At 30.9% G+C, this 16,294-nt stretch overlaps 1 protein-coding gene across 3 annotated transcripts in view; it reads right to left on the reverse strand.

The window, feature by feature from the left end:
• The window catches only part of LOC143226695 (WD repeat-containing protein 20-like), a 35,676-nt gene extending 23,720 nt beyond the window's left edge, over window positions 1-11,956 (reverse strand). For all 3 annotated transcript variants that reach the window (XR_013014712.1, XR_013014711.1, XM_076458028.1), the window contains exons 1-3: window positions 11,122-11,956; window positions 7,866-8,048; window positions 793-2,052 (exon numbers count right to left, since the gene is read on the reverse strand). Coding sequence is in view for 1 of the 3 variants with exons in the window: in XM_076458028.1 (XP_076314143.1) it covers window positions 793-2,052; window positions 7,866-8,048; window positions 11,122-11,373 (1,695 nt within the window). In the remaining 2 variants the exon portion in view is untranslated. The remainder of the gene's footprint in view (window positions 1-792; window positions 2,053-7,865; window positions 8,049-11,121) is intronic.
• Between the last annotated feature and the right edge of the window lie 4,338 nt (window positions 11,957-16,294).

Consider the following 16,294-nt stretch of genomic DNA (forward strand, 5'->3'; position numbering starts at 1 on the left):
AATATTGGATTTTTTTTCTTAAGAAAACTTGTTTTGGTCTTAATTTATATTACATACTTCAATTTGTGTTTACTGTATATTGTAAAATCATATATGGCAAAAAATTAACGATTTTTATGAAATTGAAACTCCAAATATTATCCATTCACACTACTAGTTAAACAGTAAGACATACTTTCAAATACAGGTTTATTCTAGATATTTTAAATTATTTTGGAATGAATGTATTTGAACCAAGTGTATGCATTTGATCAAATATTTTTATTACTTCTTTTTCACTGTATATATTGAATTTACTATAAATGCAAATTATATTAATATAGAAAATAAAACAGTTTATGTTTAATTTACAGTTTTCTGACAAAAAACTTGCACTGTGTATTGTAAATAAATAATATTGCCAATCGTTATGACTGTATATTGCAAGTCGTAAAAAATCATACCTATTGCCTGCGTAAAATTGAAGGATATTATAATATAGCCTAATAAAACATCATACACCCATAAATATCTCAGCAGGAATCTATTAAGTTAGTTGGTACAAAATATGTAAAAAGTAAGGAATAAAGTCCACATTATTAGTATTTGAAAATAATATGTTAAAGTGAATACTTATGATATATGAAGTTAAAATAAAACTTTCTTTTATAGAATGTAGTGTTCTTTTATTACAGTACAAACCTAAACTACTACTACTAGAGAAATGATTACATTTACTACATGAAAACAATAACAAACACTTTGGAGTGGATCTATAATATTTTTTGTCTAATGTTTGAAGGCAAAACATACCGTTTTTCCAGGCCTTGCCCATGTGCATACATAGCCCTCCTGACATGCTGTCACAGCACAGTCTTCTCTGAATACTAAGTCTGTCAACCGTTCATGAGCAATTCTTTTACACACAAGTGGTTCTAACATTGGCACTTCATCAAGGCGTGGGCAAATGGTTGTTCCAATCAATCTGACAGGGTCATCCAAAGCCTTACTGTAACTTGATTTATTTAGACTATTTTTGTCATTACTACGTGAGGAAAGACTGAAGTTCCTTTTGTGATCTTTATCCACTTTTTTTTCCTTTTCTAATGTACCACTTTTACTTACAACATTCAAGGGTGAAACTAAGTTGCCATCTACCATAGAAGTATCTTTAGCTATACAATTTGCCTGAGCATGACCCACATTGTTGAACTTTGTTAGAGGAAAGAGCTGTATGGAGGGATTAGTCAGCACAACACTAGTTCGCATTCGCCCCATTGGCTGTTTTAAAACATCTTCAGTTAAATCCCAGAGACAAAATTGAGTGTCTTGCCCAACAGAGCCAAACCTGTAGGAAGTAATATTTAAAGTCTGCATATCTAAAGAACTTCTGTTAGAAGTAGCTGTTGAAGACTGATACACGCTTGTCCCTGAAGCACTTGATTTGGAATTGTTTGGGATGCTCAGTTTTGAAGAATCATTTGGACCAGTTGATGCTATTAATGGTGATAGGTCTTCTTCACTTCCACCAAAATCAACACCATCTGCATAGGAAATATTGTGTGCATCGAATGCCACAACATTCACCCATGATTTGTGTCCGTAACCTCGTGCAACTACTCGCTTTTCAAGAAAAGACCAAACAGTTACTAAATCGTCTTCCCCTCCCACAACAATATACTTGCTATCTGGACTCCAACACACACATAACAGCCCTCCAAAGTAGCTGCGTACCAATCCAACAAGGTCCATTGTGTCATAGTTAAACACACGAAGAAATCCATCTTGGCTCACAGTTGCCAAGTATTGAGAACAAGGCGAAAATGAAAACTGATTTAACGAGCCTTCTCCAACAATCCACCTGTACAATGGATTTCTTGTACTCTTTGTTTTACATGTATATACAGCAAAATTTTCTCCCTGCTTAAAGATTTGATAATGTGGTGGTGTAGTACCACATGGTAAATCATCTTTATATACATACATCTGTCCACTGCTATGTGAAACTAAAAAAAGGTTTGGAGACCCTGGAACCCATTTTAAGCAAGTTACCCTTGTTTTGTCAATTAACCTCTGTAAGAAAAAAAAATTAAAGTAAGAAAAAACAAAAATCAAGACTATTAAATAATTCAGTATTACAGTAAAAAATTTTAAAACAATTATTTCCTTCTCCTACATATATGTGTGAATAATTATTTTCTAAAAACTATACCAGATGGCATGTTGGAAGGTTCAAGTTTACAGAACACCCACTAAACATCTCAAATATAAGTTAATCCACATTATATTCAGATTTTACAGATAAATAATATTTTAAGTTTTACAGACCTCACTTCTTCAACAATCATGTTCAAAGTAAAAAGTTTTTCTGGGTTTCAAAATTTATGAAGATTCATAATTTTCAAAACTATTACTTGACATAATTCTTCAAATTTTTGATATTTCACTTTAAACAAAATTTAGCATTCACAAGTGTTAGCCAAGAAATGAAAAGACATACAGTTCAAGAAATACAGACAAAAACTTCCTAATACGTTGTCCATAGATGTCATTTTGGTAAAGTTTCATTACGTTTATGTTACTTAAAACCAATAAAACTTTGCTGACAGCAAAAGCATTTCAGTGCCTCACATTAACCAATCTAACTAATAATCAAAAAGTAGCATTAAGAACTGACCACAATTTAAGAATAACAAGGAAACTGGTGTACTCTTAACTGTGTCTTCAAACTCAGAGTTCTCTTAAATGTTTGATTAGTTTTTTTTTCCACAAGTTTCAACTTAACATCACATACAGTTAACATAAATGGAAGTATTATGCATGTATAACTGGTACAAAACTAACAAAATTGTGTTTCACTATAAATCTGGCTAACACTTTGATTGACAGAGTATACATATACAGTAAAACTAATTAATCAACTATTACATCTATTTGGTTCCTGTTTCATTAATAGAAGGATATTATTGCTAATGGTAAGCACAGGGGTATTATTAAGTAAAAATATGAAAAGTCTCAAAATGTTTGTAGTTTGCCCAGTTTTGTGTGGAATGTTTTGCACTGTCACCAAGAAATGAGTAGAATTTAGCTATTCCATTTCAGTAGGCACCAAAGTTTGTACCTCTTAACAATCTTGTAATCTTTATTCTTGGTTGTTTCCAGTACAAAGTGCAAGACATACTTTTCAACAAATAAGAATCCCTTTTCTTACCAACCACAAAGTTCGAGGAAAAACTGTGCCTGGAAGGAAAATATCCAAAAAACACATATCCTGATGAAGTTAATGCAAGTTACAGTTGTGTGAATAATTTGATTACCTATGAGTATCAATTACATTATCATCACATAACTGGTTAGTCAAAACTGTGAATTAGTTTATTAATATCATGAGAATAAACAACTAATCAAAATTAGTGTTTCCATTTATACCACTATTCACATAATTGACATATTGCCTTTATTATTTTTCATTACTGCTTTGGATTAATCCAAATTTGTCAATCTAAACCAATTAGTGTCAAGATCAACACAAAATAAACAAATAATCTAAATAATTTCTGTTATTCAAGTAATTGGAATATTGCCATTATTATTAGTTTTGCTTTATTCAAGCTTACTCAGCTTTAAGTAAATATGGCAGAGTGATTAGAGGGTTGCTTCATGAATCAAGTTTGACTCTCAGTCCCATCAAACATATTAGCCCTTTTAGCTGCACGGAGTTTATTTGTTTCTGAGTTATGAGGAAGTTACTAAAACTATATCAAACTGTCAAAATAAGGAAAGACAACTGCTCACAGTACTCATTAGCAACATTTGGACTACTTTAGCGACAGTTTAAATTTACTCATTTTTTACAGTTTTATATTTATATAACTTGCCTTTAGTGTTAAAAAAATGCTGTATATGTGTTACATTTGTAACTCCACACCTTTTACTTTTCTAAATTTGTGTCCCAGTTGTAAGTGTCAATGACATGTCTCAAACCTCTAATCAGATCATGTAGAAAATGCTGACAGAGTTGTAATCTTTATCTATTCAGCCACATGATAAAATACAGTTGTAGATGTACTAACTGAATTTCGGTGAACAATAACAAAATCAGTAAATTAGTATAATACTAAAATTTACAAGTGTCAATCACTTTATTAAGGTATGAAACAAAAGCACACTATAAATTTTCTTCAACATTACATTCTATATTGTATATAATAATTATAAAAACACGTGCCAAAGTTATATTTAAGTACATTGCAACTGCAATATAGCTCATGTAATACCGAGGAAAAGTGTTTGTGGTAAACTTTACTGACCTTAAAAACAAAGAAGGCTTCAACTTAGAGTTGTTTGTTTGTTTTTTAATTTCGCACAAAGCCACTCGAGGGCTATCTGTGCTAGCCATCCCTAATTTAGCAGTGTAAGATTAAAGGAAAGGCAGCTAGTCACCACCAAGTCTTGGGCTACTCTTTTACCAATGAATAATGGGATTGACCGTCACATATAATAGCCCCATGGCTGAAAAAGCAGGCATGCTTTGGTGTGATGGGGATTCAAACCCACAACCCTCAGATTACGAGTCAAGTGCCTTAACTACCTGGCCATGCCTGGCCTCCTTAAATTTTAAGCTTCCTCTTCCAAACATCAAGAGAACCTAGTCTTATGTTTACCCATCAGTGATATTTTAACCCTAATATTCACATGACCAAGTTTCGTTATGAGCACTTCCACAACACAACTCCAAATTAATATCATAAAAAATTCAACTTCATAACAAAGTTATATGAAAAGATATTTGTATTTTTATTTTGTTATTATGTTAATTTTTGCTGAATATATTTCACATGTTTGTTTTTGCAAGAAAGAACTTGAAACCTTCTCCTTAAAGTGATGCTTGTTTAAGTTTATTGATGGAAGCTATATCAGTGTCCTTTTTTGAACTCATAGTTTCTTTAGGTTTCAATACCTAATACTGATATCCAATATAAGTTGAAACATGATCTATAAACTAATAATAATAGTTGCACTTATTTCATTATGTTTGGTAACAGTTTCCCATTTAATATAATTTGCAAGTTTCTCAATTCCATTCAGAGAAATAGTTTCACCAAGCATGCTCACTCTTTCAGCTGTGAGGGCATTATAATGTTATAGTCAATCCCACTATTCATTGGTGAAAAGAGTAGCCTAAGATTTAGCAGTGAGTGGTGATGACTAGCTGATTTCTCTCTATTCTTTCATGCTAAATTAGAGATGGCTTGTGCTTAAAGTGCAGGAGTTAAAGACAAGGAAGTGCATTCCAGTTCAAAATTCTTGCAAACATTTAAATGCATATAATTATTGATCTAATTCAACTACAACATTTTTTACAGCAGTTTCTATTTCACCACAACTTAAGTCCAACAATGTCTATATATTAGTGTAAAACAGAATAAATAAACCTTTTAAAATATTTACATTATGGAGTTGATTTATTAATTTTGAAATAATTATTTTATTAATTTAAATGTTGGGAGTTTATATTCAAAATGCATAACTGGCATTTATAATATGATGTATTTTAATGAAAATAATTATATAAAGAACTATTAAATGCATTCTAATTAAAATTATTTACTAAAACAACAGATAAAAATAAGTTATTGAAAGCAACACATTTTTTAAATTGAATGGATGTGTGAAAAACTTTTTAATAATGATAAACTAGAGTACAATGTTATAATGTTTAAGAATAAAAAAATAAATTAAAAAATTTCCTCTGCTACCATAATTTTTTCTTGGAATTGTTACTACAGACACATGTTTTAGCCTGATGTGCAATGACAATTGAAAATGTATAAAGGACAGTGTCTTAGTTAAAAACAATAATCTGTCAACATACTTCACAAAATTGTCATGTACAAAATAATTAGTAATTTTATACCCATCATAATCTTATTCTTTTCTAATTCTAACAAGGGAAGTAGCACATACTGTTAAGTTTCTCTCCCTAGAATGAAAATGCACCTAATCTATCCACATGCTTGATTGCTTCAATTCAGTTATGTATGTTCAATTCACCATTAAGTGACTAACTACCTTATTATGATTGTATTTATATAAAATCATAAACTTGATCCCAAAAAATTAATCTGTGCCTATTAGTAATCTAACTACTGTATTAAATCTTTCTGCTCAACTTATTATTAGTCACAGAACGTTTATTTTCTCAACAAACATTCACCAGATTTAGTAGTCATATGAACATCTATAAGAAAACTAACAGGGAGCTTTTAATTCTAATTTTAGCTTGTTAACATTTTTGTATTTTACTGTGAATACAATATAATTTTAAGTAAAACAGTTTAGGACTAAAAACTTGTCTTAAATTAATGTACCTGAAAATGTTTATTGTATTTATAAAGAGTAATAAACAAAATGTTTTAAAAACAACAGTTTGAAGTTAAGAAGATTAGTTTCATGTAACAGCAACTGACTAATTGAATATTATCAATTACTTGGCCCACTGATTAATCAGTTAGATAATTCCAATAATTGTTCGGTACTACTCGTGAAACTAACAACACTGTTAATGATAGTTTTTATGTACTAGTGTATTGTGTATGTTACGTTCAACACTGAAATATATAGTAATAAGACATACACAAAAATGCTTGGACTTTAATTCTGAAAAAGACAAAGCAATAAATAAATCCAAAAATTGAAAGTGTGCGATCTTATGGTTAAATTATTCCTCAGCCAAATTAATATCAGAGTTAAAGTTTAAAAATATTTTATAATAATCTTTTTTTTTCTATTAATATAGTAAATAAAACCACTTCATTGACAATGTATCGCAAGTGACAGTCTTTGAACATTGATGTTCTCAAAATTTAAAGAATTACAATCATGATTAGGCAACATCAACAAAAGTGAAGAGATGGCCCTTGACCTATGATCTGTCACGATAGAATTAAACTAAGAGTCATCTGTATAACTGTCAAAACTTTTTGTTGCTACCAGTAGGTACAATTACTACAATTTTAAGAAACAAATAACTAAAACTGAAATAAATATCATAACAGCAATAATCAAATCTGAAGCTGAAATGGAAGTAATATCTTTCTATAGAAGGCAACAAGTACAAAATAGACTGAAACAACAATGGATTCTCACTGCATGTGAACATAACATGTTATAATCCCATTTTCTAAAATGCATTCAGGTGTAATTTTCCACACTGTACTACACAAAAATGTTTGCTTCCTTAATGTTCAGAACAGATGATAATGTGTTTATATCAAATTTAATATTACAGTTAAAAATAAAAACTTTTTTTAGTATAGTTATGAATGTTGTGCAAATTCAAGAGATTTACGATCTTCAACTTGATATCCAATATAAATCAATAAAGTGTAACTTTTCATTCAATTAACATCTGCTATAAGATTTTAGTTTTAGGATTTAAATTACTAACATACATGTAAATATAACAGCAACATGATCTGTCAAACACACAGTGATTTAATAGTATTACTGACATCTTGAGAAACTGATGATCCAGTGTACTGATCCAACTGCATACATTATTGCATGTGGACAATATTCAGTGATGGAGGATCATATAAAGCAATACCTCAGCATGCATCACATGCAATAACACAAAAGAAGATGTAGGAGAAGCTAAATAAACATAAACAGCACATTTAGTTAATAGCTTCTTGATTATTCAACAAAAACGTCCATATCCAAATTTCCTAATTTGATAATGTGCACATTTTTTTAATTTATGGTGAAATTCAAGATAATTAAAAACAAAACAAAAAATGCATCTCACAAAAATTAAGTGCCCTAAAATCACTCTTCAAACTCTTAGTTCTCTTCAAATGGAAAAATTCTTGTATGAAACTAACCTCTTCATTGTAAAGCTTGCTAAGTTCTTTCTTGATAGGATCAATAAGTTGAATCTGACCAGCAGAAAAACCAACTAAAAGTGAAACATTTTCACTAGTTAGTGTGTGCAGGTTGAAGTCATGGCAGGTGGGATATGTGCCCTTATACACACGTTTGTCCACAGGTTTTGTAAGGTCTGCTGCCTGGAAACCAAATGGTGTTTACCAGCAAATACAATAAAATTTTACCCGAAACATGTGAATTATTTATATTTTTCAGCAGCTGTTTTTAATTAGCCTTAAACTTATAAGCAGACAACAAAATACAAACATAGAGGGGGAGCAATTTCACAAGTTTAAAGATTAACCATGAAACAAAAGTTTATAAACAAAATTCAACTAAATGAAACATGCTGATAAACAATTCTAATAACAATAAAAATTTACTTAAGTTAATAAACCCTCTTCTTTTAATATGTATCTCCTTTTTTTTCCTAAGTTAATAAACACGTCTTTTTTAACAGAAAACCAATACACACAAATAGTGAAAAACTGATAGCAAAACATAAACCATTAAGCTTCATCAACTGTAATTTATGTTTGATTTACTATTGATAGTTGATTATATATGACTTGAAGTGCAAACCAAAAGTCCTTTTCAATGCACAGAAACTATCACACATAAATGAAACACAAGGTAAAAATTATCTTAGGCACATTTTTGTATAAATTAACAGAAATTGTACTAAGTACAGATAAAATCTTTTAAAAATATGACATTAATTGCATTCATTTTACCAACAGTTAAGTTAGGATTGTGACTTTTTATATTTTTACTCCAGTTTCAGTTTTGTGCTAAATTGTGCCTAGAATGTCATGATCACTTTAGATGTAAAAACACAAAAAATGAACTTCCATCTCCCTGTCATTCCAAAACACTGTTTTTAGCTTATGCATACTATTCTATGTTGTTTACTGAAAAACAGTACATTTTTTAAATAGTATTTACAGCTTAACTAATGGAAATAGTCTTTCAACCTTTTTTTTTATCTAAATGACCAAAACAGAAATGCCTATTTACTTCTTTCCCAAGTTGAAGAACATTTGAAATATGTGAAACATATTGAAATAAAACTTTAAAACAACTTAACTTTTTTTTAGTTTTATAACCATTGATTTGTATTAGAAGATTTGCTATGCTCTGCACTATCTAACCATAGGAAACTAGTTTTAATATGAATAAATATTTATGTGTTCATAAGACCTAATATTAGTTGAACATTACATATATATATATATATATGTGTGTGTGTGTGTGTATGTGTGTAAACACACAATTTTTTTAAATTGTTGCCTAGCAACAAGTGAAGTTTAATTGTTCCATTTCAGTAAAGGCTAAAGATTGTTTTTGATAACAGTTTACTTGATCATATTCTCAATAGTTTCCAGTACACACCACTGGTCTTTGTGCAAATAAAAATCTCAGTTCTGACCAATCATAGAATTAGTAGCAAAAGTGTGATTTTGCTATGAATTATCCATTATTTAGCTGGAAACAAATGTGGGAAAAGGTGACTAGTATGAACAGGTGTTGTCCAATCATCCTGTATATTTGGATGTTCCTTCATAAGTATACATCAGGCAAAGCTAAAGTGGCAGCTAGAATTTTGTCCTGAGATTTGAAAAAAAAACAACACTGCCACGACTGTATAAAGGGTTATTTACAGGCAAGGTTTGTCATTAAACTACAAGAAAGCTAGAAAGTTAAAAGAAATTAGGAAATCCCAAAGGGATTATGAAAAACAGCTGACAATTAAAAAAAAAGTTTTTAAATAATTTTATAAGTAAATGAAATGTGAAAATAAGATTTAGCCCTTCAACAATGCTGATCACAAGATTTTTGTTAAAGAATACAAGATGATTAAGCTCTTAAATGTTATTTCCTAGTTTTAATCTTTAAGTACATAAATACAGTTTTGGGTGGGTTCTTCAAAAGTTTCAATTACCTACTGAAAATGAAATTCAGAATTTTACATTTATTTTAGTACATTTTACAATATCAAAATCTACTAGTTGTACTTTTTATAATTGATGTACATACATTTGATACTAAGGTAGTATCGTTACCATTACCCTAAGTACTTGCAACATTGTGGGGTAAATCTGCTCGTCACGCGTTTTTTGGGAAGCAATTCCTTTTTGATTTTCACAACACATTTAAAACGGTGACAAAAATACAAAGTAAAATGAATTAGATACAAAACACTATAAAGTTACTTTTTTAATATAATTTGTTATGATACCTCATTGTAATGTCAAAAGAATTAAAGTACACATACAATATGCCATTAAAAATTAGTTACTTAGTTAATTTCCTTATCAGTAAGACTCCACATAAGTTGATATCAAATCAGCATTTCTAACAAAAAGATATACCTTTGAATCCTGGCTACAACCACCACAGAAATAGTCCTCAGAACTTTCCTTAAGACAGGAGAATATTAGCAGCTAAAACTTATGACAAACTAGTTAGTAATTAAACTTCAGTGATCACTTAGATTTCTAATTATAAATAAAAGATTTAATATGCTATCTGCAAGTTTAAGTGTATTATAAATGAAAGTTAAATTGCAAATATTTTTAACTTAAATGGTTAGTAAATGTAAAATATTTTCATTTTCAGTATAAAATGTTTGATAAGTTTATCATTTGAAAAAGAAAATATTATAAAATGCTAGAATATTTTGATTTACTTGTATTTTTGAATTACAATGTATGTAATTTATAAGTCAGTAATAGGTATCTCTAATAATTTTGGGTGTGAAGAGTCTTTATGTACATTTATTTGTATTATACATATCAATTTTATTTTTTTAACTTGCTAATAATACTAGCTAAGAACTTCCATTTTACACAATTCTTCAAGTTGTAGGAGTAATAAGTGATATAATTACTTTACCATCATTGATGAATTGTAACAATTTTGTCAAAATCCAAAAGAATAATGAAGCATACCAGACAAGAACTGCGAGAGAGAAGAAAGTAAGACCAGCATTTCTTACCATTAAGTTACATAACTTAGCTGTTGGATTAACCAAATACTTTTGCAACTACTCAATTACTAATGAGCCTAAATAATAACATTTGAATTCAACATCTTAAGACAATTTAAAATTTGGTACAAGTACTATGCAAAATACCACATACATAAGACATACTTTAAAGTATCTCACACAATACTGTACACTATTTCAAGTGCTTGTATGATTTGCCTTACCTTTTTAACACCTTTATACACATAAACATACAATTCCCTTCCAACATTGAAGCAAATATGGTCATTACACCCTGTCGGTTGATCTGGTAAAGTTACAAATGATACTTTCACAGGTGTGTTTGTCTGCGTGTTATAGCCAACACGATTAGGCCTTGAATATTCGGAATGGGTCATCAGTTTGTACACTCCTTCACGTATCATAAAATGTGTTTTTAGTTCATCTTTTCCACCCCCATCACACTGCACCGCCATTTTCCAACCCGACTCTTATAGAAACGACCCAGTATCCCGGATATTCATAATATCTGTTTCCAAGTTCCAGTCCTGTTTGAATTTGACTGTCCAGCAGCCAACTACGCATATGAAACATTTAACTTAATTCATAATACTGCAAAACAGTACCAATTTTCAACTCAATAAAAGGTATATAATGAAAAGGATGAGTTATTTATTTAACATTATAAAAAAGTAGCTTGTACATACACTCTTTGAGTTACAAGACTCATTAAAAGTTCAAAGAAAACAAGGTCTACAAGCTACAACCGGACGTACAAACAATACAAACATTTTAACTGAAGTGAACATTATCATGCGGATTCTTTCCTACTTGCTAAGCCTTAAGCATCCACCTTAGTTTGGGATATTTGTACGCTTGGAACGTAAAGACTCTCCAACACTTAAATTAAAACGTATAAGTAATATATATATACATATATAAACTATTTCTGATAACTAAATCATTTAAAGTTTATCTGATGAGTACTAAAATTATACGCAACTAGTTATTACATCATTTCCGGAATGTAATCTTGACTTTCTTTTGTAATTAATATTCGTAAAATTATGCTGGATTATCGACCATTATCAGAGTTAAATAATATAAAAATTCGTATAGAGCAAATCGCACTAAAATATTAAACAGATTATAAAATAGGTCGATAAACTCCAGGTATAATTTAGAGAAAATCCAAAAATATAAAAAAGATCGAGAGATAATGGTAATTGCACAGTTTATAGTTTAAACTTAAGTTTAACAAAATACAGCAGTAGCTGAGTTATATTGCATTGGAACTAATTAGTGGTTTCATTATAATGAAAAAGAAACAAAATGTAGCTCATACATTCAACCTTTAACAATATTTTAGAAATGGAAAATTTTAAATGTAATTACAAGTACGAATCTTCTCTAATTTTAGTCAAAACTGAATCTATCTTCTTTTCATCAAAATCGAGCACACTTTAGAGTTAATTAAATAACTAAAATTAAATCATAAAACATTAGTGCACCGTCTTTCAAAAATATTTTGTCAAAAACATTAGTTTAAAGTCCATTTTTTTACTTTAAATCATTTTAAGCGTTCTTTGTAATTTTAATTTTCTTGGTAATTGCTTTTAATTGGTGATTTTTGTGGTGAACATGTAACAATTAGTGAAGTTTATCCTAATTGTGTAGACTGTATAACCTCGATGTGTTTGCTTCCTGTCCTATCACCACCAAAATGCACTTTGCAAACTGGGCTGTAGCAGAGCTAAATAGTTTGATTTGGTGTTTCATGGCGCAAAGCAACTGGGCTATCTGTGCCAGCTAAAAAGAGAGAGTTAAATGTCGTTATTCGGTGAGTCAAGAGTAGCCTAAAATTGATGGTGAGCGCTTTGATTATTCTAATTCTAAATTATCAGTTGTATAGCTTTGCGCCAAAATTCTGAAACGAACAAATCCTTCTAACGCAACTTGGAGAAATGAGTACATTAAAAAAGTGGACTTGACTGAAAAAAGCTCACCTCGTTGATCAGTGATAATTAAGTTGTCAGATTTTCATTGTTAAAATCCAGGGTTGTTTCCCCATAGTGAGTAATAGACAGATAACCTAACCTATTATGTAGTTTTGAGCTAAAACAAACAGGTTCAAAAATAATATATGTTTAACACTGATATCGAAAACAATATCGGATAACTAATGCTATTTAGATAATCTGCTTGTGTTTTAATCAATATGACGTGATAATTAGGGAGCTCGCTTCGTAATCTGATGGTGAGTTCCATTACACTATGTAAAAAAAAATTACTTTTTCTTGTTCTTGGGCAGAAAGTGTTATTTCCAAATTGCTTATGCTTAAAGTAAATGGAATATACCTATTTTTCTCTTCAAACTTTGCTTTTGTGACCTGGGTAATGAAATTTTCAAACTTACCCATTTTCCAGAACATTCCAGATAGATTCAGTGCTGAGTAGCTGATAGTAAATTTTCAAGAACTTTCTAGAATATTGTAAAACTTACGAGAATTTTCAAGAACCTTTTAGAATTTTCTAGAACGTTTACAGGAGCTCACCACCCACCACTTCATTTTAGTTCTAGCTGTCTAAGTGAACACATAGACCTAACTGATTTTATGAGAGATGGCATCAAGAAGCTGTAAGCATTCTCCAGACGTATTCTGCTATGTATGTGGCCAATTTATCAAGATAAGAGCGAAAAAGTAGTCTGTGACAGCATCTGCTAAAATGTGTGAAGCCTACAAGGCATATTTCGGTATGCTTGTCAGGGATCAAGACAAACCCTGGGCACCTCATTTTACCAGTGAGCACTGCAAAAAAAAAAAAAAAAACCAACAACAAAAAACTCTAGAAGGTAAGACGGACAATTTTTGCTTTCTTGAATAATAAGATTTTATATTATACAAATTTTAGACCTTTTAAAATTTAAATATCTTTTAATTTATCTTTTTAAATTTCCAATAGTATAGAAAAAATACCACATATAAATTATTTTGCATGAACCTCTTACACATTAGTTGTGGATGAAATAAATTTATTCTTCATAATAACAATTTTATTTTGCTCTTTTGAAGGATGATATAGAGGGGAAAAGAGAGCCATGAAGTTCGATATTCCAAGAATTTGGCCTCAACCCACTGACCACTCAAGCAATTGTTACTTCTGCATGGTGGACCCTTCCAAACGTCTGGCTGGCAAGAATGCATCTGCTACCATGTATCCAGACCTTCCATCATCCATCGCCCCAGTGCCACACTGCCCTGAGCTCCCTGTACACACTCTGCCAAAGAGAAAGCACTCATCCTCGGAAGAGAGCAGCAAATCAGAAGAGGAGGTAGACGTTGAAGATCCAGATTACAATTTCAGAGGTGCAGCTGGTGAGAGAAACCCAAAGATACCTCAATGACTTGATCAGAGAGAGATCTTGGTCTAACAAAGTCGAATGCAGAGACTGTATTTGAGGGCTGATACGTGAAAGTGATTTACATTACAGTCGCAAATTTCGAAAACCTACTCACTTTTTAACATTTTTGTTCATTTTTATATAATATTAGTATAAATACATGTAAATCTTGATTCATATGTTGTTTTATTCAGATCTTATGTAAATGAAAATGTGCAAATTTGTCAGTTTTTACATACAAAATAGGTTAATTTCTAAATTTCATTTTCCAGATCACAAAAGCAAAATTTGAAGGAAATAATGGCTATTTTCTGTACTTTTACAACATAAGCAATTAAGAACTAACACATACCATCCAGGAACAAAATTTGTGTTATATAGTGTTATTATTATTATTTTCTTATTAAGAGAGTTTCAAGAAATGGCAGTGGATGATGTTAACTAATTGCTTTCTCTGCTAAAACGGGAACGGCTACCACAAGGAAAGACAGAAATCACCAATGATGCTTCAGAATCTAAAATACCCCAACAGTCAAGAGTGGCCTCAGAATTTAAAAAAAAAATAGTCTTCCACATATACAGTTAATTATTGGTTATTTTTGTTGATGTTGAAGCATTAATAGCATAAAGTCTTTTTTCACAGTGTTCAGTCAGTAAAGCAAATTAAATAAATATTCCTATTTGTGTGATTAATAATTATTTGGAATTGTATCTTGCAAAAATAAGTTAAAATTTAAGGTGCACTTTAAAGATACTTTCTTACAGTTGTCATAAAGTTTGTTTTGAGTTTTGCATAAAACTACACAAAACTATCTGCGCTATCCGTTCCTAATTTAGCAGTAAAAGACTATAGGGAAGCAGCTAGTCATTAACACTGACCACCAACTCTTAAGCTACTTTTTTACCAATGAATAGTGGGATTACTCGGAACATTATAACGTCCTCACAGCTGAAAGGGCGAGCATGTTCAGTGGGACGGGATTCGAACTCTCAAGTTGTAAGTTATGCACCTTAACCACCTTGCCATGCCAGTCCTTTGTCACAAAGCATAGAACCTAAAGTTTTCAATGAATAAAAATTGAGATCTATAAATATAGGTATCATATGTTTCTGAACAAAACAAACAAACAAACAAACAAACAATATTCAATTAAAGAACAATTTATTTGTGCATAGAAGTGAAGTAAACTTACATTTAACTACAATGAAGCAATATACTAGTTATACTTTTAAATAAACAATAAAAACATTTTACCCCAAGTATTTAGTGTTTCTTTCTTGGACGGTTTTTTTACGTGGACAAGAGTAAATAACCGGGAAGAGGTCCTATGGTCACCCATCCAGAATTTAGAGCATTGACCAGTGGGAGATCAACCTGTTAGCAGCATCACTATCTGCACGGTAACTTGTAATTGAACTTTTGCCCCAGAACTCGTTTTAATTACCACTATAATAACATCTGAAAGGTCCACAAGAGTTGATCAATTTCAATTCATTGTTATTTCCGTTTGTCAAGAGAAATTGTATATTGTAAAGCAGTGCAGTTTGGCTTTGGTTTGGTTTGTTTTGAATTGCGCGCAAAGCTACACGAGAGCTATCTGTGCTAGCTGTCCCTAATTTAGCAGTGTCAGACTAAAGGGAAGGCAGCTAGTCACCACCGCCCACCGCCAAGTCTTGGGCTACTCTTTTACCAACGAATAGTGGGATTGACCGTCACATAATAACGCCCCCATGGTTGAAAAGACGAGTATGTTTGGTGTGATGGGGATTCGAACCCGCTACTCTCAAATTACGAATCGAGTGCCTTAACCACCTGGCCGTGCTGGGCCTTGACTCCATTATTCACTTCTGTGCAGCAGATGTTATTCAGGGTTATAAACTTTATTATAGAAATTAAAATACTATTGTGAAGAAATTTTATATTTTGTTTTTTATTATAACTCATCTTATTTTAGCCATCTGATGTCCATGCTGCATGTGCAATAATGGCTGAC

This window comes from Tachypleus tridentatus, chromosome 1 (genome assembly GCF_004210375.1).
Source record: "Tachypleus tridentatus isolate NWPU-2018 chromosome 1, ASM421037v1, whole genome shotgun sequence".
NCBI lineage: Eukaryota > Metazoa > Arthropoda > Merostomata > Xiphosura > Limulidae > Tachypleus > Tachypleus tridentatus.